Genomic DNA, 22,217 nt, shown 5'->3' on the forward strand with positions numbered 1-22,217 from the left:
GACTGCACTGATGGTGTGCACTATTTCACTTCATGGTCGTGCTTCAATCCACTGTAATGAGATCTCTGCTTTCACCTTTTACCCTCCTCTCCCAACACTGGGCTCTCTGAGAATCTGGCCTGCCTGGGACTTTATCCTGTGTGCATTTCTCATTCTTTGTTTTATGGACATTCTGTCATAGTTACCCACTCATTCCCTTTCTTTCCTTATTTCAGAACTTAACTTCTCTAATCCCGTGTGTCTCTGCCTTCATGGATTCCTCTTTCTCTGCTTACTCAGTGAGTGCTGGTGTTTGCCATTGCTCCAACTTGAGTTTTTGCATAAATTAATGCATTTGAGTTATGAATATTTTAATTACCATGGGCTGCCAGAAGAACAAACAAATCTGTGTTACAAGAGGTATAGCCAGAATTCTCCTTAGAAGCAAGGATGGTGAAACTTAGTTTCTCAGACTTTGAACATATTATCAGGAGGGGCCAGTCCCTGGAGATGGACATCATGCTTGGTAAAGTGCAGGGTCAGTAAAAAAGGAGGAAGACCCCCAACGAGATGGATTGGCACAGTGGTGGCAGCAATGGACTCGATATCTTAACAATTATGGCTGATGCAGGATTGGGTAGCACTTTGTTCTGTTGTGCATAGGGTTGCTATGAGTTGGAACTCACTAGACGACACCTATCAGCAACAACAACTATACCTATTGTCCCTTGGAACAAATCACTGACATCCACAGTCATCAGCATCTAACTTCATGAGACTTTCTATCCAATAGTGATTAATACTTCAAATGTAAAATGTGTGATAGGCAGCGTTGCATCTCCCTTCATTTCAACCTCAGAACTGTCCCATCTCGTTTGTTTCTTTTTGTTAACTGGCACTCTGCTTCTTCCAACCAAATGAGACACCTGGTATCCTAGACTCTCATTTCCTTCACACCTGTATACCACCACCATCTTCAATCAACAAATACTACTGACTTTACCTTTTAATATGCTTATATCAATCTATGGTGGTGGTGGTGATGTGCTGTGGAGTAGCTTCCAACTCATAGTGACCCTGTACACAGTTTCTGAGGCTGCAAATCTTTACAGGAGCAGAAAGCCTCATCTTTCTCCCTCAGAACAGCTGATAGTTTCGAACTACTGACCTTGTGGTTTGCAGCCCGATTCGTAACCACAGCGCTACCAGAGCTCCTTATCAAGCTATAAATTCTGTCAATTGTATTTCTTAAGTATAGAACTCATGTACTTCTCTCCATCACCACTGCTTCTATATTAGAGTCATATTCTCTGTCCTCTACTTTAGGAGGCCCTTGCAAAAACAGTGTCCTTGTCTTCCCTAAACCGTCTTCTAGAATAAAAGGCAAATCCCATCCGACCGTTGACTTGATTAAAACACTTCCAAGCCGTGTCCCTACCTCCATACTCTCACCTCCATCCACACCCCATACTTTCATATTGGCTCAAGCTTACTCCTACTGCTTACTCCTTGCTAACTCTCTTGCCTGGTTAATTTCCAGAATTGTTTCAAGACAGCCTGGAAGTTACCTTCTCTTGTGAACCTTTTTGCTTCCCTGAAGCTCAGTGAAGTGATTTAGGTACAGCAGCAAAATCCTAGATTTTACAAAAATCAAACGCATTTTATTCTTGGTTCTGATAAGGAACTGAGCCAAGATGTTTATCTCCCTGAGTCTGTTTCCTCATCTATTACGTGGAGATATCAATACTGACCTCTTAAAAATACCAGAAACAATGAAATGGAATAATGTTGACAAAGTGCCTGGCACACTGGAGTAAACAGCAGATGGTCTCGTCCTCCTTTGCACTACACATCCTGTGCCTACCTCTAGAATTGTAACTATCATATAGTATTGAAATCGCCATTTTGTTTGCCTTATTTTCTAAGAGGTCTACAGTTTTGTCCTCAATTTTGTATCCCCCAGCCCATGCTCAGAGGTTGTTAAACAGGAATTTAAAAAATAAATGTTTGCTGAATTGAGAATCCTGTGATTTCACTTGCTGTTGTTTGGTGTCTGTGTTTCTCTCAGACTGAAATACCTTTCTCGCTTTCTAAGGCACCTTTGTATGCCACCCTCCTTCTGCCCCTGCCTCTTGAGGGGTAGTTAGTTGGGAGGGGACAGAGGAGGATATAACTCCATTGTTGTTGTTGTTGTTGTTATGTGCCGTGGAGTTGGTTCCGACTCATAGCGACCCTGTATAGAGTTTCCAAGGTTGTCAATCTTTATGGGAGCAGAAAGCCACACCTTTCTCCCTCGGAACAGCTGGTAGTTTCGAACTGCTGACCTTGTGGTTCACAGCCTGATTCATAACTACTACGCTACCATAACTCCATTGTTGTTGTTGTTAAGTGTGGTCGAGTCGATTCCGACCCATAGCGACCCTATATAGGATTTCCAAGGAGCAGCTGGTGAGCTTGAACTACAGACCTTGCAGTTCAAACGATTTTGCAGTCTGACGCATTAGCCCACAGCGCCACACCAGGACTCCATATCTCCATTATGAACCCATAAAAGGCTGAAAAAGAACTAGAGGGGTTGCAAGGTGCCCCTCTGCAGGAGAAAGTTGTGGCAGTCTGCTTCTGTAAAAATGTATAGCCTTGAAAATCCTGGAGAGTTGTACTTTATCCTATAGGGTTTCAGTGAGTCTGAATCAATTAGAAAGCAACCAGTAGAAGGGATGTAGGATGGCAGATAACCCAGAGTCAAGGGATGTTGGGCCTTGTAATGCAGATGATGTATCTACCAAAAATATGGGAAGTACTGAAATTGCTCTTGCCCAAATACCTGATACCCATGTTTTAGATAACTTTACCATAATTGTTATTAAGTCAGTTCCTACTCATAGGGTTTGGTGAGCTTGAAACAGCAACCTTACCGTTCAAATTAACTTTTCAGTCCAGCACATCAACTCACAGCGTCACACCAGGACTCCATAATATATCAGTTCAGTTATATAAGTCAAGTTCATTAATCGTTTACTTAACACATAATGGCACTGTGTGACCATTACAGCTGCACTTTCCTTGCTTTCACTGATGAAAATTGGCCTAGAATTTGCTTTTTTAAAAAGTTTCTTCTTTATACACTCAATAAAAGCAAGACCACAACAGTCTGCCTTGACCCATGGAGGCTCTCAAATGTGCAAGGTCAGCAGTTCAAACCCACCAGCCATACCTCAGGAGAAAGATGAGGCTTTGGGCAGAAAAATGAGACTTTTTTTTTTTGAGCAGTGGGGTTTTTTTTTTCGTTTAATTTGCTCAATAATCTGTCACAGCTAGTGCTTGAAACTGCCAAGGCTAATAGAAACTTGCTCAGTGGCGCCCCCTTCCTTGTGGTGTGCTCTGGGCCTACGCTCTCCAAAGCAAAATCTTTTGTGACTAAATGAGGTCTCCAGAGTGTAGGACATACAGTGGTTCCCATCCAGGTGGAACCACTTGAAATATCGCGGGGCTGAAATGCAAATGGCCAGCATACTTCTCAATATGTTGGTCTCCAATTTACTCGGTGTGTCACCGGCCAGTCTGGAAAGAAGATGGGAGGGAGGGAGGGAAGATGGGGTGGGCGGGCCCAATTGTAGCGCGAGTGACGTCATCCGGTGTGTGCGTAAGTGAGCGGAAGCGGAAGCGGCTCTGTTCGCCGCCTCTCCTACCGGCCCGATGAGCTGCAGCGGCTCCGGCGCGGACCCCGAGGCGGCGCCGGCCAACGCCGCCTCGGCCCCGGGTCCCGCGACCCCAGTCGCACCCCCCGCCGCGCTGCCTGCTAGCAACGCTGCTGAAAACAAGGCCAGCCCCGCGGGGACCGCAGGGGGACCTGGGACTGGAGCCGCGTCTGTGGGCACGGGACCCGTGGCGGCGCGGGCCGGGGAGCCGGCAGAGCGGCGCGGGGCGGGTGAGGGCCAGACGGGTGAGGGCGGTGCCTCGCGCGGGTGTAGTTTGAGGATACAAATAAGAATTAGATAGTGTCCTGAGCCTTCCACCCCCGTGTCTGTTTGCTGGTTCCCCTGCAGCTCCGGTGTCGGCGGGCGGCGCGGCGGCTTCGGAAGGGGTCATGTCTAATGGAGTTTATGTATTGCCAAGTGCGGCCAACGGAGACGTGAAGCCAGTGATGTCCAGCATGCCTCTTGTAGACTTCCTGATGCAGCTGGAGGATTACACGCCTACGGTGGGCTTCCCGCCTGAATAAGGCCACAGGGCCTGCTGTCATACCAGCCTTCAGCCACATCGGACTTTTCTGCGTCCTCTTGTGTTTGCTCCTCTCCTGTGATTTACCCCTTTGCACACCCAAATTCTGAGTTTCCTGACCTCTTCCATTTCCCTTACTTTCCTCCAACTCAACCCAGTAGAATTCAGTCTGACAGTTCTTTATTTATCAGATCCCAGATGCAGTGACTGGCTACTACCTAAACCGAGCTGGTTTTGAGGCCTCGGACCCACGCATGTGAGTAAACTCTGGGCTGATTAACATCGGGTGCTTGCATGGAAGTTATCGGCCATTGCTTTCTCATACCAGTTTTTTGGGTTTTTTTTCTCTAGAATTCGGCTCATTTCCCTAGCTGCCCAGAAATTCATCTCAGATATTGCCAACGATGCCCTACAGCACTGCAAAATGAAGGGCACAGCCTCTGGCAGCTCGCGAAGCAAGAGCAAGGTGTGAGGGGAAGCTCAATGAATCAGTAATTACCCCCACAGCATGGAGCATAAATTTATCCTGAAACCCCTTTGGGGAAACTAAACTTTAGGGGAGGTTTAAGACCTACTCAGGGTCACCTGTCAGGGATTGAAATCTGCGATTCCTGTGCTCAGCAGGTGCTCTTCCCTCTTCCCTCAGGACCGCAAGTACACTCTAACCATGGAGGATTTGACCCCGGCCCTCAGCGAGTATGGCATCAATGTGAAGAAGCCGCACTACTTCACCTGAGCCACCCAACTTAAATGTACTTGTTTCTCCCCATGTCCCCACACCAGCCTGTTTTCATAATAAACTTTATTGTGACAGGTGGGGCTGATACCTCCCATGCCGGGAGACACAGTGTGACAAGTGGCAAAGCTTTGAGCCCAGCCCCTTTTGGGGCCACAGTGGTAGGGATGGGGACAAGGGATGGACCCCATGGCTGGGGTAGTACCATGACTGGAGGCAGGGGAGGCACCCAGAGGCCTGCTGCTTTGGGGAGGTGCACTCCCCCAACTGTGTCCTGATACCTCTGGAGTTTAGGCAGGAACTTTTCAGCCCTACTTATCCTGCATCTTCTCCAGGATAGGCACAATCATGTCAAACTTGGGCCGTTTAGCAGGGTCTTCATTCATGCATATCTTCATAAGCTTACACACATGGGGAGAAATGCCTGGTGGGATAGTAGGCCGGAGGCCTTCCAGTGCCACCTGTAAATGCAGGAGAAAGAAGGTGATAACAGGAATTGAATCAGTCCTGTGAAAAGAGGCTTCTGGCCGTTGGCACAGGATTACTGTGTAAACAAGTATGGGAAGAGCCCAGGCCCACTACAGTTATTGCCACCATTACCATCCCCCGACTCAAGGGTACACGGCTTTGTTCCCACCTTCATGCCAATCTCCATGTTGGAGAGGTCAGCAAAGGGTACCTCCCGTGTCACCAATTCCCAGAGAAGCACGGCAAAACTCCACATGTCTGCTGAGCGTCTGTTTGTGTCTTCAGGCTTTTTCTGCAGAGCTGGAGGGACAAGACTTGTTTGTTCCCACTGCCTGTCCTGTTTTGTCTCTGCCCCTTCCACCAATACTCAGATGGGTCTTCTCTACCTCCCAATACGACGTTCTCACCCACCTTCAGGGGCCACCCAGGCAGGTGCATACATGCGCCCAGGGCACTGGAAGGAGAACTTGACGTCAGCCATGCTTATTCGGGCAGTCATGTCCTCATCAATCTGAGGAAGAGAAGATAATGTGGAAGGAGGTGAGTTCTGTTAGGTGAAGAAGGGGTTTGGGGGGCCTGGGTCAGGAGTGGACTTGTGACCTCACCATTACACTCCGGCTATTGAGTGCATGTCGTGGGATGAGGGGTTCTAATGTGTGTAGGAAGGCCATGCCCCTTGCCATGTCCAATGCAAACTTTACAGCCTGGCTCTGGTCCACAACGAAGTCTACAAGAGGAGGTAAGAGTTAAAATGGATTTATAGGGTCATGTTCCATCCCAACCAAGGGCATCCACATCCCTACTCACTAGTGCCCTCATGTAGTACATTGTAGAGGGAACCATAAGGCATCCAGTGTGTGATGAGGGTGGGGTGAGGAGCAGGTGGAGACTGGCAGGCCCCTAGCACTGGGAGCACATTGGGATGCGAGAAGATCCTGAAAGGAGAGATTGACCCTAGCTGAGACTTAGCCAAAAATATTTCCCTCTCATTGCTATTCAGGATTCCTTGGAACCAGCAGTTTCTAGATTAGGTTTTGTCCTACCTGAGCCGGGGACACTCCTCATTGAAGTCCCTGCTCTTCCTTGTACTCCAGTCTCGAACTTTCAGCACCTTCACCACAATGTCATTCCCCTGCCAGCGGCCCTTCCATAGCTGAGGGACAGGTTGGGGTTAGGATGCTATAACAAGGGTCACACTTTCCTTGTACACTAACTGGAGAAGGAGCAGTTTAAAGCAAGTACACAGCAGGTAATATGCGAGGGCATGGGGAGGGAAGAAAATGAAGGGTGGGGTCACCTCTCCAGAGTGATTCTCGTTGAGCTTCGCCAAGAAGTTGAGCTGTTTGAAGTCAATGCCGGAGTGTTTGTTCAGTGTCCCATTTCCTGAGAGTGTGCGCAGGTCAGCTCCCCAGCTCTCCAGCTCCCCAGTTCCAGGAGCCCAAGATTATTCTCTACTACACCCCCCTCCCTCAACAACAGTGACTCACGGGGGCGAGTGCGGGTGGTCCCCTTCCAGAATGTGTCCTTGTATGGAATTCGGTTGAGATTCTGACCCATCTTCTCTGCCCGCTCTGTGGAAAATAGTCTTGGCCTCAGATGCCGTAATTGAGGGAGGAGACAGTCAGGGTGGGACAAATGGGACGATAGGGGATGGACCTCGGAGAAGCTCTCTCAAGGGTGCCTTGGCTTTGTCCACAGGCATCTCTCCATACTTGTTACAGATGCTGACAAGGGCTCCATTAGCTACCAGGTCCTGGAATGAGAAGGTGGTTTGTGATGAGGGTCCCTTGCTACCTCCCTGCAGATGCAGTACACACCCTGTAAGTGTCAAACACTCAGGATGGGTTGAGTGACTCAGAATCTCCCACTCAGGTTTAGACTTTGCTTCCCACCCATCCCAGGGCTTGGGGACCAAGTCCTTACCTCTGCCACCTGGTCTTGGCCCCAAAAGCAAGCATAGTGCAGGGGTACATTTCCATGCTCATTCACTGCATTGATGTCAGCTTTGTACTGCAACAGCTGGGCCCCAGGACCAGGCAGAAAAGGCAGAAGGCAGTCAGTCCCAAATGAGACATGGGTGTTGGGGGAGGGGGAAGGGAAGCGCACATAGATACTTCTATTGTATGTTTCAGTACTTGTGGTTGACATCATGGGGGATGAGGGGTTTCCACATACCTTCTGTACAATATCACGATGTCCATGACTGGCTGCCAGGTGCAGGGGAGTGTCGTCCCCACGATTCATTACATTTATCCGTGCGCCCCGCATGATCAGCATCTCTACCACAGCAGATCTGCCCTCTCGGCAAGCCCAGTGTAACGGGGAGAAGCCATGATCGTCCCTGTGAGGAAGGGGCATGGTCAGGGATCTGAAGGTAGGATGCAGTAGAGGCTTCCATCCAGGAGACACTGATGATAACTCTTTATATTGTTCTTGGGAAACCTTACCTCTCTGTGACTTCAGTTCTCATTCAGGCCAACAACTCCCAAGTCTGTCCAATTCAGATCTTGCCCTGAGCTTCAGACCCAACAAGGGGAACTTAAAATTCATAATGTTGTTGTTGTTGTTAAGTGCCATCGAGTCGGGTCCGACCCATAGCGACCCTGTACAGGGTTTCCGAGGGTGTAAATCTTTACGGGAGTAGAAAGCCTCATCTTTCTCCCGCGGAGCGGCTGGTAGTTTCGAACCGCTGACCTTAAGGTTCGCAGCCCGATTCCTAACCACTACGCTACCAGAGCAATATGATCCATTATTTTCACCTCATCCCACAACCATCTTTAATTCCCTGGTACTCCCTGTCTCATTAAATGGGAGTACTCTCCATCTGGTTTCCCATGCCATCCCCACCTCCATGACCATTAAACAAACTGCTGACCATTAAACAAACTGCTTTCATGAGTTGGGTTAAGGGTTATAGAGCAGCTATGGTTTTCACTCAACAATCCATACATACTTTGTTTCATCTCATTAATTGCAATCCCTGCAATGTAACAGCACTTTTTCCACTTCCTCCCTGTATTTTCTGTTTCCATTTCTCCCTTTATACACCTGAATTTTGTCTTTGGGTAAATGCTACCTTTTGATCTCAAATTGTTGATTATCCTAAGTGGTGCATACCTCCTTAGTGCTATTGTTCCTGTCTGTTGGTTTGCTGAAAACTGCCATGGGGCAGGTTCACTTTCAGACCCGAAGGGTGACTAAGGCCCCTGTCTTGGGGGTTCTACCAGTAACTGTCTAACCAGTAATGTCTAGTCTTTTTAATGATTTTGAATTTTGTTATACAATTTTTCTGCCACTCTATCTAGGACCTTCTAATATGATCCCTTCAGAACAATTGGTAGCTGGGAACCATCTTGCTGTTTGGTTTCAGGGTCGTCCAGACTGATGTTTGCATAGTCCATCAGTCCACTGGATTAATTATTTCCCCATGTCTTTGTTTTCTTCACTCTATTCCTCCAGACAGGCTGAGGCCAATAGTTGTACCTTTGATGATCACTTACAAGCTTTTGAAACCCCAGTTGCATCAAAGTAGGGTATACCTTTGTGGTCTATGTTATGCCAGATGACCTTGGTATCCCGACCTTGGTCCTGAACACCCAGCTCCCAGCTCCTGCAGTGTTGGTTCTTTTACCTTTCTGTTATGTACTGCACTTATCACACTGGGCTGTAAAAATCTTGTTATGTGGCTGTCTTGCCTATTAAACTGTATACAGCATCTTGAGGGACTGAATGACAGCAGGTAATTCAGCAAATGCTAATTAATGGGGGAGGGTGTCTTGGAGAAGGAAGACCACAACTGACTGGTTCTGGTACTGAAATAAAAATCTAAAAATGGATGGAATTTAAATAACGTTTTGGAAGGGTTTACCATTAAAAGGACAGCTGCTTTTGATGCCATTACTGATGAGGCAGATAACAAACCACCACATAAAACGGATTTCCCTACTCAACAATCCTAGGCACAGAAAACAGTGAAAAGAAATGAGAACTGCTGGTTTACTAAGAAAACTGTATCTGACTTTTTCTTGTCTTAAGGGCATGTGTTTTATAAAGAAAAAGCATATTAAAAACAAAGCAAATGGGTGGGAGCTGGGCCTGCCTGACAGCCTGGGGCCATAAAAGGAAATTCCCTCTAGTCCTAGGCTGCAGATCTAAGAGGCGGAGCAGGGGGCGGGCTGAGGTCTGTGCTGGCAGCTTCCAGATGCCTTACTGCTGCGGTCACTTCCCGTGCGGGGGCTCTAGGCGGGGCCTGGCAACCCCAATGGGCTCCTTAAACCCAGACACCCCCCCAACACACACACACCGCAGATGGGGGTGGAAAGTGTGGCCGCTAATTTACTGATCTCCCGCCCACAGCTTGCCCTCATCTGCCAACACAGCCGATAGCTTTCCCGGCGGCGGTGGGTATTCCCTCCCAAGCATTTCCCACCCCTTGCTTATCAGTTATTCTTGCCTCCCAGCTCTTTAATTTGTGCCCTGACTTAAGGGCTTCACGGCTTCACCGTATGTGGCCCCACGGCAGACCAGACTGAGCAAAAGTATGGACAACAGGTTCTGCCCAATGTCCAGCTGTCTGTCTCCTCAGAGTCGGTGCTTCCTATCCCAGAGATGCTCATAGGGAGTTAGGCCCCCCAAGTCCTCATACCCAATATATAACTTGTTTAGGACCCAAAGTCTACCCTTAAACCAGCACCAAAGCCTCCTGCTTCCCTCATGCCGCCCTTCCACCTTTTGGAACCAGAGTCCCTCTAGATGCCTAAGTCTCTGTTCAACAAAATAATACTGGTGCTTCCTGGTTTTTTAAAGCACCCTTTGTGAAATATGAAAAGTAAAACAAACATACTTCGCAAATTATGTGGTCTCACGGTAACCAGTAAAACTTGGAGCCTTCTAAACTTTCAAATGTAAAAACTAAACTCCCCCAACCTTTAAGAAAAAATGATAATCCTCTTTGAATCATCATTACTGCTTTTCTCGCCTCCCCATCTAAGATGATCTTAAGAACTTGTTTACATTACTTTCTCTTTTCTCACCTTCCATTCATTTTTTTTCTCACCTTCCATTCATTTTTAACCTGCCACAAGTGGGCTACCTTGAGGCAAAAATCACCATATCTGCATAGAGCACACAACACATGAAATATTCAGTACACTTTCTTAAAATGTATGAATCTAGTAGAGTGTTAATTTATTTTTCTTCAGAAATGGCTCTCACCAAGATCAGCACATACATCATACTTGTAAATTCAACTTACTTTAAAACAACCTATCTATAGAATTCCAGTGAACGGCAACACATCACTACTCTTCCCTGCTCATTGAAGCATTCTCTTCTAGAAGCTTTACTAACACACTTTTGTTTCTCTTTCAACCTTTGGTTGTTTCTTTTCAGTCTTGTTGCAAGCTTATCCTGGCCCTCTCATTTTCCCTTCCTCAAGGCTCTCTCCTTCTATGTCCTAATATCTTCTTAATTTATGTCACCAAGTTAGATCTCTCTTCTGAACACCAAATTTGCATAACCAACAACTTACTGTATTGTCATACTCAGAATGGAACTTTACTTCCTTAAGTCTTCTCCATTTCAATAAAAGGAGCTACTATCCAAGTGTCCAAGCCCAAACCCAAGACATCTTTGACTTTGTTCACTTCCCCAAGAAGCCCCACCGATTCTTCACCCTAAATAAATTTGGAATCTGATCACTTTTTTTCAACTGGTCCCATTCTATAGACTAACCACTGGCCACTTTTGGAATAGCTTCCCGAGATCCACTCTTGCCTGCCCTTTATGTATCACACAGGGGGCTTCAAAAAGTTGGTGGTTACTAAGTGCCATGGAGTTGGTTCCGACTCACAGTAACCCTGTATAGAATTTCGGAGGCAGTTAATCTTTGCAGAAGCAGAAAGCCTCATCTTTCTCTCGCAGAGCTGTTGGTGGACTCAAATCACCAACTTTGTGGTTCACAATCCAGTGCTTATACAGATCTCCCTCAAGAAGTTAAATGAAAAGACCACGGACTTTGAAGTGCCTTCAAAGCTTCAAATGCTTGCTTTTACATTAAAGACCTTGTCATGGCCTAAGTATCCTTGCATGATGACTGATCCCTCCAACCTTATCGCCTGTCATTCTCCTCTTGTAACCCAATGCTGGAGCCCACAGAAACAATACACTATGTTCCAGCCATATGGAATTCCAGACAATTTCTTGGAACTCTCTGGTTTGTGTTTTGGCTCTCCGCTGTTTGGCCGTGCAGCTCACCGGGGCTGGAAGGCTTGGGCCGACTTTGCCCGTGAAACTTAATCAGCTGTCAAGATTGAGCCGCAATACTGCAACTTTTGTGGAGCCCCTCTGCCCTCCACCAGCTGTGGTTAACACTACACTGGATAGCAAAACCAGCCACCCCCACAGACGTGAGCTCACCCCTGGTTGAGGTCGTTTTCGGTGTTGTCCAGCCACAGGCGCACCGCAACCGCGTTGCCTTCCCGGCATTGAGTGAAAATGTCGTCCATAGCAGCGTCCCGGCGTGGAGTTCCTGGGACTGGGTCAGCCTAGGGACTGTGGGAGGCCCCGGAGGAGAGGGGTGAGGGCCAAGCTTTGTCCCCCACGAGAAATACGTGTTGGGGGCTAGCGTCTGGGCGCAGCGGCCACGGCTCGTCGGATCAGAAAAGAGTTTGGAGCAACGGGATGATCCCAGGGACCCCTGGGCTTGAGGAGAAGGCAAGTCCAGGAGGGTTCGGGAGCAGGCAATGGTATCTCCCGCAGGAATCTCGCAGGGACAGCGCGGAGACCCCACCCGCAAGCCGACCTAGGGGTGGGAGCCAGATTGGTGAGGTCCGTACACCCTGCAGGAGGGAATCCCCGGGTGTGCCCCCCGGCTCCCGCCTCAGAATTCAGGCTGAGTGAGGGGTGACGAGCTGGCAGGGCCCGAGTTTTGGGGAAGGGCGCGGGTGGTCCCCGCACTCACCGGGACTCAGGCTTGAGGAACCTTCTCCGGGGAACTCCCGTCCGGCCGCGCCCGCCACCCGGCCCCGCCCCGCCCCTGGCCTTAGCCGGCCAGCGCGGGCCGCCCTCCCTCCCTTCCCGCCCCTCCCTGGCCCTTCTAGTTCTCTATTGTCGAAACTCGATGGTTTCCGGCGCTGCGCCGGCCGCTCTAGCCGCCTCTGGCTTGCGCTTCGGTTTCCGGCTCCGACCCGGCGTTGTAGGCACGCTGATTCCTGGAAACGCAATCGCACGTGGAGGGACGCGGTACTCCCCGACTCCGGCCCTCTACGCCCTCATGTTCGAGGAAGTCGAGTGGGCCGAGGAGGCCCTAATGCCCGCGGTCCTCGGGCCCCTAACCTCACGGCCCCGGCCCTCGGCGGGCTTACAAACCAAGGTGAGTGGGCCCTTCGGACGAGACGAACCCTTGGGGGAAATCCCTGAGTCTGGGCATGCCTGGGATGTATTGAGTGGGTAGGTGGGGTACTTGCCTCAATGTTGCGGGCAACATCTGATTGAAGTGCCATGTCGTTACAATTCTTTTAAATTTAAGTGGATGTCAAGTACCAGTATCTTCAATTGTAGACAGTAATTTTGTTGTTGTTAAGTGCCGTCGAGTGGATTCCAACCCATAGCGACCCTGTATAGGGTCTCCAAGGAGTCCCTGGTGAGCTTGAATTGCCGAAGTCCTGCTAATTCACAATTTAACATCGCACACACTTCACACTCAAATTTTTAACCTTTCACAGCAAATGACAATGTTAAGAGGAAAAGTGGATTGCAATGATCCAGAGCGCACCAAGATGAGTGAAACTATTCTACTAACAAACAGCATGGAAATACAATTGAAAATGTTCAAGTCATAGAAATTCATGACTCTGATTCCCAGTTACCATTAAGTATGCTCTGTGTTATGGGATATAAACTACTCCTCCCCTAGGGGAATGCTAAATTGACTCTAAAATTAATCAAAACTTCCCACAAGTCAACATCCCACTGTTTTCTGGTTGTACCAAAAAAGCAAACAAGCAAATGATTGCACCTCTGTAAAAAGAAGCATTTGCACTTTAAAAATGGCATGAAGTAGGATTTCTTCCTTTAAAAAAAATGTTTCTAGAACAACTAAAAAAGTTGCACTTATGAAATAGTTGATAAAAATATTGCTTTGGATTGTACAAGGGAGATACAGGACCCAACTCGGTTCTGACTCATAGTAACTTTGTATAAACTTTAATTCCTCCCGCCCGGGATTATATGATTGTACCCCATTTTATTGGGTTACATACATCTATCCATTGAATGCTTTCCAGCCAGATTCAATGTAGTTAGTTACATAGCTAAGGTTTTTGTATGTAATAATATTCACCACCTACAATTTAAAGTTTCCAAGTAATGAAGGCAGTTTTATGATATATGCATAAGTTACTGTAACAAAAAGGATACAGAAATCCTAACTCACTCTCATTCATTTAATATATGCAACAGTTCAAAAATTTTTATTTTTATGTACACAAGAACGCTCAGTAATATATAATTGTTTAAACAACTAAAGGGCACATTCTGCAAGCCTGCCTCTGGGCCGCCAGCACACAGCCTTTCTCTTTCCATGAGTCTAGAGTCCTCAGCTGCTCCCTCTCTCCATGTCCTCATCTTTACCTCCATCTCTGGTGTCACTGCTTCTCTGGATAGAGTCCCACATTCCGCTTATGCTCTTCTCTCTTGATGATCCTAGGTTCCTCTGTTCCTGGAATGTAAAATTAATTACTGCCCCCTTTTTGTTAACACAGCTTCTACCTGTACAGTTGTGACAGTTGTAATTAGTCATGATAACAGTTTACTCACTATTGAATCAAAAGAATACTATCTCCAACTCCTTTCACCAGACCTATCTAGACAAGAGGAAATCTATTCAGTGGGGAGTCTACCTTCCCCTGCACACTTTGAAACTAAACTCCCTCTTGAAAACTTGTAAGCCAGCCATTTCATGCCTTTATAGGTACCCCCCCCCCCATTTTAGGTAGCCAGTGTCTAAGTTGCCTGTCCCTATTAACATTGTGTACAGAGGGGATAGGTTTGATCCTTGATATAGAGACTCCTTCCCTCTCAGTTGGTATTTTTAGCTACTACATCCGTAAATGTAGGTCGAGTTCATCAAATTGTAGTGATTTACACTTATTTCCTTTATCAAATTTCTTTGTTGTTGTTGTTGTTAAGTGCCATCGAGTCGGGTCCGACCCATAGCGACCCTGTACAGGGTTTCCGAGGGTGTAAATCTTTACGGGAGTAGAAAGCCTCATCTTTCTCCCGCGGAGCGGCTGGTAGTTTTGAACCGCTGACCTTAAGGTTCGCAGCCCGATTCGTAACCACTACGCTACCAGAGCTCCTTTCTTTAGCTACCTCTTATTTGAGTTCTGATCATCAAGCCATCAAAGCTAGGTCAAATGGGTACTATCTGCAAGTTTGGGTGTTCTTGGACCTCTCCCCTCACTTCATATAAGTTGAACGCTTCACTCAGCTTTAGCCCTCTATGTCTAGGTCCATAGACTTAGGAGTTCCCGTCTCCCCAAGCTTCAGACTAATCTTAAGGGAGGGCCCCTTCTTCTCTCTCTCATCTCAAGGCCGACAGGAATCTATGGAACATGGTTGAGCTCAGCCCATGTCTTTATTACTGCCTCTCCCTCACTTCCACTCACCAGACCACACAGTCACCAGTGAGTTTACATGCCTGCTTGTGTGTTCCCTTTGATTTTCAGTCTTGGAGAGGGGTTTGTCCTGAAGGGACTTTGAATGCTTGCCTTGATGGCTCTCCAGTGAACAGCTTGCTTGCCAAATAGACTGCCATTTTTGTTTTTGTATTTTTCTGCTGATCTTTCTTTCAAGACGTATCTTCTGTTCCTCGCTCTGGGCTGGTCTGCCTTCCTTTGGTTCTTGTTTACATTCCACCCTCTTTGGTACAACAACACTAGTAATGTAAATTCATTAAGGAATGGTCAGTCATTCAAGATCAAAAGGGCAACATTTACCTAAGAACAAAGTTCAGTAGAGCTGGCAAAGAGGGTGAATTCTTTTCCAGACCTGAAGAGTGGCTGAGGGTCATAGTCTTAGGTTCTTTCAGTCTCTTTCTGATCAGTAAGCCAGTCTTATTTATAATTTTGAGATTTATTATACATCTTCTCCCACTCTGTTAGGGGAGTCCTCATGTAGTGCTATAGGATAAGCACTGGACTGCTAACTGCAGGGTTGGCAGTTAAAACTCACCAATTGCTACCTGGAAATCCATACTGGGCCACTATGAGTTAGAACTGACTTGATGGCACTTACCATCCAGGACCTTCAAATGTGATCCCTTTCAGAACAGTAGTTTTGCATTTACATTGTAGCTGGATGCCATCTAGTTTTTCTGATCTCAAGACTTGTGGAGACTGATGTTTCATTAGTTTATTGAACTAATTAATTCCAAGTGTCTTAATTTTTATCATTCTTATCTCTGCACATGGAGAGACCAATAGTTGTACCTTTAGATGGCCACTCAAGAGCTTTTAGGTTCCCAGTCACTATACAACAAAGTAGGATGTAGGACATTATCTGTTCCAGTTGACCATGATGTCTTCTGAGTCTGCGGTCCCCCAGGCCCAGCAATTCGTTGCTTCAAGGTAGTTGATAATGTCTAAGAAGTTTTCATAATTTTCCTACCTGTATGCTCCACCACATTCATAGGTGTGTTTGCAACAAAGATAATACCCATGTACAAATATTGTCTGGCAAACACATATATTTGCACATATACTCCCGTTCTCCCTCCCATACCCATTCAGCCTGTATATCTGTCCATGTATCCACCCATAGAACACTGTTGTTGCAGAGTTGTGCATATAATAGTATTCACCTCTATCCCCTCTAGAATCCTTGTATTCTTCCCTGTCTTCATCATCTTCATCATCACCTGACTTAACATGTGGTGCTATGAGTGAATGCACTGGACTGCAAAGTCAGTTTGAACTGCAAGGTCGGCGGTTCAAGCTCACCAGCTGCTTCTTGGAAACTCTATACAGGGTTGCTATGGGTCGGAACCAACTTTGGCACTTAACAACAACAACCCTCTAGCCAGTGAATTGCTCTCCCTTCCCTCCCACTTCTGGTGCCATCAAAGAATGATTCTTTTAGCACGAAACCTTTTCTTAAGTTTTTACACTAGTGGTGTCATACAATATTTATCCTTTTGTGATCGACTAATTTCACTCAGCATAATGTCCTACAGGTTCAAACTTGTTGTGAGGTATTTCACAAACTCATCATTATTCTTCAGTGTTTTGCAGTATTCTATTCTGTGTATGTCAAGGAGCTCTGGTAGCATAGTGGTTACGAATCAGGCTGCTAACCTCACAGTCAGCAGTTCAAAACTACCAGCTGTTCCATGGGAGAAAGATGAGGCTTTCTGCACCCGTAAAGATTTACAGCCTTAGAAACCTTGTACAGGGTCTCTGTGAGTCAGAACCAACTCCATGGCACATAGTAACAACAACAATTTTGTGTATATGCTAAAGTTTGTTTATCCATTCTTCCATTGATGAGTATTTATATCGTCTCTGTCTTTTTGCTGTTGCGAATAGCGCTAAAATGGATGTGCACATATCTACTCAGGCCATGGCTCTTAATTCTTGGGGATATATACCAAGTGGAGTCCTGGCATGGCAGTATAGGATAATGCACTGGACCACAAGGTTGGTTTGAACCGCAAGGTCACCAGCTGCCCCTCGGAAACCCTACACAGGTTGCTGTGAGTCGGAATCAACTTGAAGGCACTTAACAACAACATATGCCAAGTAGAGCGATTGCTGGGTCATAAGGTATTACTGTTTCCAACTTTTTGAGGAAGCGTCATACTGTTTTCCACAGTGGTTGCATCATTTTACAGTCCCACCAGCAGGGTAGGAGGGACCCAGCTCTCCACATCCTTGCCAGCATTTGTTTTCAGTGTTTTGTTTTTTCCCCATAACTTTGCTATTAATACAGGAGTGAGATGATATCTCATTGTTGTCTTGACTTTCATCTTTATACAAATCAACAACAATGGCTAATGACCTTGAAATTTTTTTCATGTTTGTTAGCTTCCTTAATGTCTTCTTTGGTGAAGTGCCTGTTCATGTCCGGTGCCCATTTTTCATCTGGATTATTTGTCTTTTTATTCCTGGTGTGATGCTGTGGGTTAATGTGCTGGACTGCAAAATCAGTTCGAACCACAAGGTCAGCGGTTCAAGCTCACCGGTTGCTCCTTGGAAACGCTATACAGGGTTGCGATGAGTTGGAACTGACTCGATGGCACTTAGCAGCAACAATATTGAAGTTTTCTATAAATTTTAGAGATTAATTTTTTTTCTGATATGTCATTGCAAAAAAACAAACATTTTTTCCTAGACTGTGGGCTCTTTTTTTACTCTTTTGGTGAAATCTCTTGATGCACATAAGTGTCTTAATTTTCAAGAGGTGCCAGTTATCTATTTTGTCTTCTGCTGTTTATGTGTTTTAGTTGTGTTTGATAGTGTATTTATGCCATGTATCAAAGTCCTGGTGTAGCACTGTAGGATAAAGCACTAGGCCACAAGTTCTGCATGAGCTGTAAGGTTGGTGGTCATACGCACCAGCTGCTCCTCGGAAACCCTATACAGGGTCGCTATAAGTAGGAGCTGACTTGATGCACTTAATAACAACAACATCAGAGCCACTAAGTTTGTCCCTGTATTTTCATTGATAATCTTTATAGTTCTGGGTTTTCTATGTTGAATTTATATTTGGATACAGTGTGAAATAAGGGTCTCGTTTCGTTAGCCACAAATCGATTTCTAGTTTTGTGAGTACCATTTGTTTAAGAAACTATCTTTTCTCCATTGAATGTGTTGTGGTCCTTTGTCACTGACTGTATGTGGATGACTTTACTTCTGGATTTGATAGAGGCACCTTTAATGTCTGATCCTGTCACTCCTGCACTTGGAACCTTCTAGGACACTACTGATTATAGAATGGAATCAGCTGAGGGCAAAACCTGAATTTGAGAGCTGGAATTCCTGGTCTCTTTCCTTGTTCCCTGTTGCTTATGGCTTTAGCACATTCCTCTGGGGAACATCCCTTATCTCATCTGCACATTGAAGAAAGGGGAGTGAATGGTTTCTCTGCCCTCCACCCCCAAAGGTTGGCACTGGGTATGAACATTCTTCAGGGTCTGGCAGACTTTTGAAGCAAGTTAACTGGGAGGAATCTAGATAGCTCTGCCGGCATCTGAATCTGTCTTCCATCTCTCCATTCTTTCATTCCAGAACTTATCCTTCCTTCTCACCCCACTTTCATCCCTTGTTTACCCCCAGCATTCCAAGCACCGCCAACTCTTGGCCACCTTAAGGGCCCTAGAAGCTGCATCTCTCCCCCAGCAACCCCCCAGCTTACCTGGCAGTGACTCTGAGGAAGAGGAGGAGATAGAAAGGAAGAAGAAACAGCAAAAAAAGGCCTTGTTTGCCACTGCCTCTACTGAAACAAAGGAGAAAAGGAAGAAAAAACATCCAAAACAGGCTCCATCTCGGAGTGATTCTGAGGACGAGAAAGTAGAACTAAAGAAGAAAGACTGCAAAAGGTCTCATCTTGGTAGTGACTATGTTGAAGAGGAGAAAAGAAAGAGGAGACAGGTCCCTTCAAGCGGAGCCCAGCACCTAGACAGTGCTGACCAAACAGGTACTACTGGATACGTACATATGTATATGAGGAGAGCAAGGGAGATCAGCTAATCCTATATATGATTGGGGTTAAACCTGTCAGAACAGTATTGGAGCCGTGTCTGACTTTCTCTGACTTCATAAGGGGGAAAGAGAAACAAACTCAAAATCAGCCCAAGGCCTATTACTATGAAGTGATATAAGCTACAACCTTCTTTATTCTGACACCAACCATCTCAGCACTGTCTGCTTCACTTCTGGCTTCAATAATCCATTGCAATGGCCACACAGAACTCATAACAATACTCATGATTGTGGGGTTTATTAGGGAAGTGAACAGGGTACAATTCAGGATCAGAGACAATTCAGGACACAGCAGATCTCCAGTTAGGCACACCTCACTCTTGTCTTCGACTTCTCAGCCATGTGGCCCCTTGACTTCTGTCCTTCTTGGGCAAGTGTTACAAAGCTGTTTATCCAGTCTGTGAATGCAAACCAGCCTCCTGCTCCTAGGTGCTCAGGCTTCCTTGGTCCCTGGGCCTGGAAGCCTGCAGCTCCTCTGCTGCTCCGTGACGCCACCTCTGCTATCACTGCTTTTCTATCTAGGGAGCTCACACTCCACTCATACTTTTCTTTCTTGATGGTCCTGGGATCCTTTGTTCCTGTTGCCTAGCTGGATGGCAAAACTAACCAAGCCCTGCCACAGAGTCCTATACACCTTATTTACATGGCCCCACCTCAGTCATTTGGTGAGAATTCAAAAGACATTGGATAGAAAAGCCCTATCAAGTAAATCCAAGGTACCACAACCCAAAACCAAACCCACTGCCACTAAGTCTATTCCCACGCCTAGCCACCCTGTATAGGCATTCTGAGACTGTATATCTTTATGGGAGCAGAAAGCCTCATATTTCTCCTGCAGTGCAGCTAATGGGTCTGAACTGCCAGGCTTATAGTTAGCTGTCCAGTGCTTATCCTACAGTGCCGTCAGGGTACCTTAGGGTTAGGGCTAGACAATACAAACTATTTTTATTCAGGCTGAAGTCTGACTCAGGACAGGCATATGCTTGGGGAATGGCGAATTTATGTTAATGGACGTGCATTAAAGGATAGTAACATCGTTGCACAATATGAAGAATGTAATTCATGTTACTGAATTATTCATGTAGAAATTGGTGAATGTTTTGTTGTGTGTATTTTATCACAATTTAAAAAAACAAACAAGGACAGGATTGTGGCCAAGATGATTTTCCAAATGTCTGTGCAAAGGATCTTGCCCCAAGTACACCTTCCCATCTCCCTACCTGCAGGTTCCAAAGCCCAGAAAGGTAGTGCTACAGAAGACCCACACAAGCCAAACCCTGGGTCTACCTCCCCTCAATCACTCCATACCTTGAGTCGCAAGCAGTGGCGGAACCGGCAGAAGAACAAGCGGAGACACAAGAACAAGTTTCGGCCCCTTCAACCAGCAGCCCAGCCCCCAGCCCCAGCCCCAGCCCCGGCTTCAACAGAGGAATCAGAGGTACCTCCTGCTCCCAGGCCAGACAGCCATGAGGATCGAGCGGGTGCTCTACGAGCTCGCATGGCCCAACGACTAGATGGCGCCCGATTTCGCTATCTTAATGAGCAGCTGTACTCAGGACCCAGCAGTGCTGCACAGCGCCTGTTCCAGGAAGACCCAGAGGCTTTTCACCTCTACCACCGTGGTTTCCAGAGCCAAGTCAAAAAATGGCCGCTGCAGCCTGTGGACCGAATCATCAGGGATCTTCGCCAGCGGTGAATGAAGGGTGGGCGCTGTGAGAAGTCATGTGGGTCAGTCATGACTCTGAGCAGACCAGTGAGTGATCCTTCTTTCCCACTTGCAGGCCTGCATCCCTAGTGGTGGCTGACTTTGGCTGTGGAAACTGCCACTTGGCTGCCAGTATCCGGAACCCTGTGCACTGCTTTGACTTGGTCTCTTTGGACCCCAGGGTCACTGTGTGTGACATGGCCCAGGTAAATTTCTCTATGCATCTGGCCTGTGCACTAGGTCCTTGTGCTCCTTTCTTTAAACCCCTCCCCACTGCTCTTTCTCTCGCCCTCCCAGGTGCCCGCCTCTACCTTGAACTCAATGTTGGCTGTCTCCTTCCCACACTATGTGCCTGCCCCTGTGTGCCCAGCTGTGTGCTTCATTCAGCAGTTCCTCCTTCCACAGGTGCCTCTGGAGGATGGGTCTGTGGATGTGGCTGTGTTCTGCCTGTCGCTGATGGGAACCAACCTCAGGGACTTCCTGGAAGAGGCAAATCGAGTGCTGAAACCAGGGGGTCTCCTGAAAGTGGCTGAGAGGAATGATGTATAGGAAGGAGGCTATGAGCACAGAACAATCATTTGTTCTCTAAGGCACAACTCATGAGAAGCTTTCTGAACAAGGGCAGGAAATGGACCGAGGTATTCTGAGCAGCTACGATGAGAATTTGGATCTCACTGAGTCTTCTCTGCCCCTAGGACCTGAGCAACAGCCACTTCTTCATGTTTGACTTCCAAAAGACTGGACCCCCTCGTGTGGGGCCCAAGGCTGAACTCTCAGGCCTGAAGCTTCAGCCATGTCTCTACAAGCGCAGGTGACTGCTGGACCTCCCTTCGAGGGGGAGATGTGGTTCGAACTCCTGGCTCAAAGCCTTGAAGACTGTACAAAGTGTGATAAGGTCCTGGCTCAGCCCCTGAGCTAATGGAGGCTTCCTTAGTTGAAAGAAGCATGAAGTCACTCATACAAGCTGGAGACTAAGGGGTTCATTCAGAGCGTAAGGATGTCTAGGAATTATGGATCCCCTTAGGTGTTGTGGAAACTAGATGATTTTGTATTCAAGGACTCTCTGGACATTCCATCTCTCTCCCTCTCTCAGGAGCCATGCGAGCTTTCTGTGTTGCTGTCTCTACCCTGCAGACCAGCTCCTCTGCTCACTCATAGCTTCTACTCGTTCCACTTCAGTTTTCCCAGGCCTTCAAGGCTGTAGAGGAGCAGTGTTGCTTCTTTTCTCTAGGGCACCTTGTACCCCACCAGCATCTTGGCTCAACATGCCAATCTGGGATTCTGGGTGAATGTAGACTGCCTCCACAGCTGTGTGGTAAGTCAAGACTGCTGGGACTGTACCCTGCAC

At 47.0% G+C, this 22,217-nt stretch overlaps 3 protein-coding genes across 5 annotated transcripts; 2 read left to right on the forward strand and 1 right to left on the reverse strand.

Moving 5' to 3' along the window:
- The first annotated feature begins 3,634 nt into the window (after positions 1–3,634).
- TAF10 (TAF10 RNA polymerase II, TATA box binding protein (TBP)-associated factor, 30kDa) lies at positions 3,635–5,041 on the forward strand. Its single transcript, XM_006870179.1, has 5 exons — positions 3,635–3,907; positions 4,026–4,180; positions 4,392–4,456; positions 4,552–4,666; positions 4,847–5,041. Exons 1-5 carry the CDS (start codon positions 3,676–3,678, stop codon positions 4,934–4,936), a joined length of 657 nt encoding a protein of 218 aa, XP_006870241.1. The 5' UTR covers positions 3,635–3,675; the 3' UTR covers positions 4,937–5,041.
- On the reverse strand, positions 4,984–12,475 carry ILK (integrin-linked kinase). Of its 3 annotated transcripts, XM_006870176.1 has the most exons (13): positions 12,366–12,475; positions 11,822–11,956; positions 7,580–7,745; positions 7,328–7,423; positions 7,061–7,157; positions 6,892–6,975; positions 6,702–6,787; positions 6,448–6,557; positions 6,212–6,339; positions 6,010–6,131; positions 5,816–5,915; positions 5,574–5,704; positions 4,984–5,397 (listed from the first exon to the last, which is right to left on the reverse strand). In XM_006870176.1, the coding sequence occupies exons 2-13, from the start codon at positions 11,908–11,910 to the stop codon at positions 5,248–5,250; spliced, it is 1,359 nt and encodes a 452-aa protein (XP_006870238.1). In that variant the 5' UTR covers positions 11,911–11,956; positions 12,366–12,475; the 3' UTR covers positions 4,984–5,247. The 3 variants fall into 3 exon arrangements, with proteins under 3 accessions (XP_006870238.1, XP_006870239.1, XP_006870240.1); XM_006870177.1 differs by lacking the exon at positions 7,580–7,745; XM_006870178.1 differs by lacking the exons at positions 6,702–6,787; positions 7,061–7,157; positions 12,366–12,475 and having other exon boundaries at positions 5,248–5,397; positions 11,822–11,910.
- A 190-nt stretch (positions 12,476–12,665) lies between these two features.
- RRP8 (ribosomal RNA processing 8, methyltransferase, homolog (yeast)) lies at positions 12,666–21,684 on the forward strand. Its single transcript, XM_006870180.1, is given in 6 exon segments — positions 12,666–12,776; positions 18,739–19,099; positions 20,391–20,856; positions 20,946–21,075; positions 21,275–21,449; positions 21,518–21,684. Coding segments are annotated over 6 exon segments (1,398 nt in total). The 5' UTR covers positions 12,666–12,677.
- Positions 21,685–22,217: the final 533 nt, after the last annotated feature.

This window comes from Chrysochloris asiatica, unplaced genomic scaffold, assembly GCF_000296735.1.
Source record: "Chrysochloris asiatica unplaced genomic scaffold, ChrAsi1.0 scaffold00140, whole genome shotgun sequence".
In the NCBI taxonomy this organism is placed as follows: Eukaryota; Metazoa; Chordata; class Mammalia; order Afrosoricida; family Chrysochloridae; genus Chrysochloris; species Chrysochloris asiatica.

Coding starts and splice junctions, on each gene's coding strand:
- ILK (XM_006870176.1), bottom strand. CDS start 11,910: ATGGACGACATTTTCACTCAATGCCGGGAAGGCAACGCGGTTGCGGTG. Junction 7,746..11,821: donor GAAAACGACCTCAACCAGGG/GTGAGCTCACGT, acceptor CCTTCCTCACAG/GGACGATCATGGCTTCTCCC. Junction 5,705..5,815: donor TGCCTGGGTGGCCCCTGAAG/GTGGGTGAGAAC, acceptor TTGTCCCTCCAG/CTCTGCAGAAAAAGCCTGAA.
- TAF10 (XM_006870179.1), top strand. CDS start 3,676: ATGAGCTGCAGCGGCTCCGGCGCGGACCCCGAGGCGGCGCCGGCCAAC. Junction 3,908..4,025: donor GGCAGAGCGGCGCGGGGCGG/GTGAGGGCCAGA, acceptor GTTCCCCTGCAG/CTCCGGTGTCGGCGGGCGGC. Junction 4,667..4,846: donor GCTCGCGAAGCAAGAGCAAG/GTGTGAGGGGAA, acceptor CTCTTCCCTCAG/GACCGCAAGTACACTCTAAC.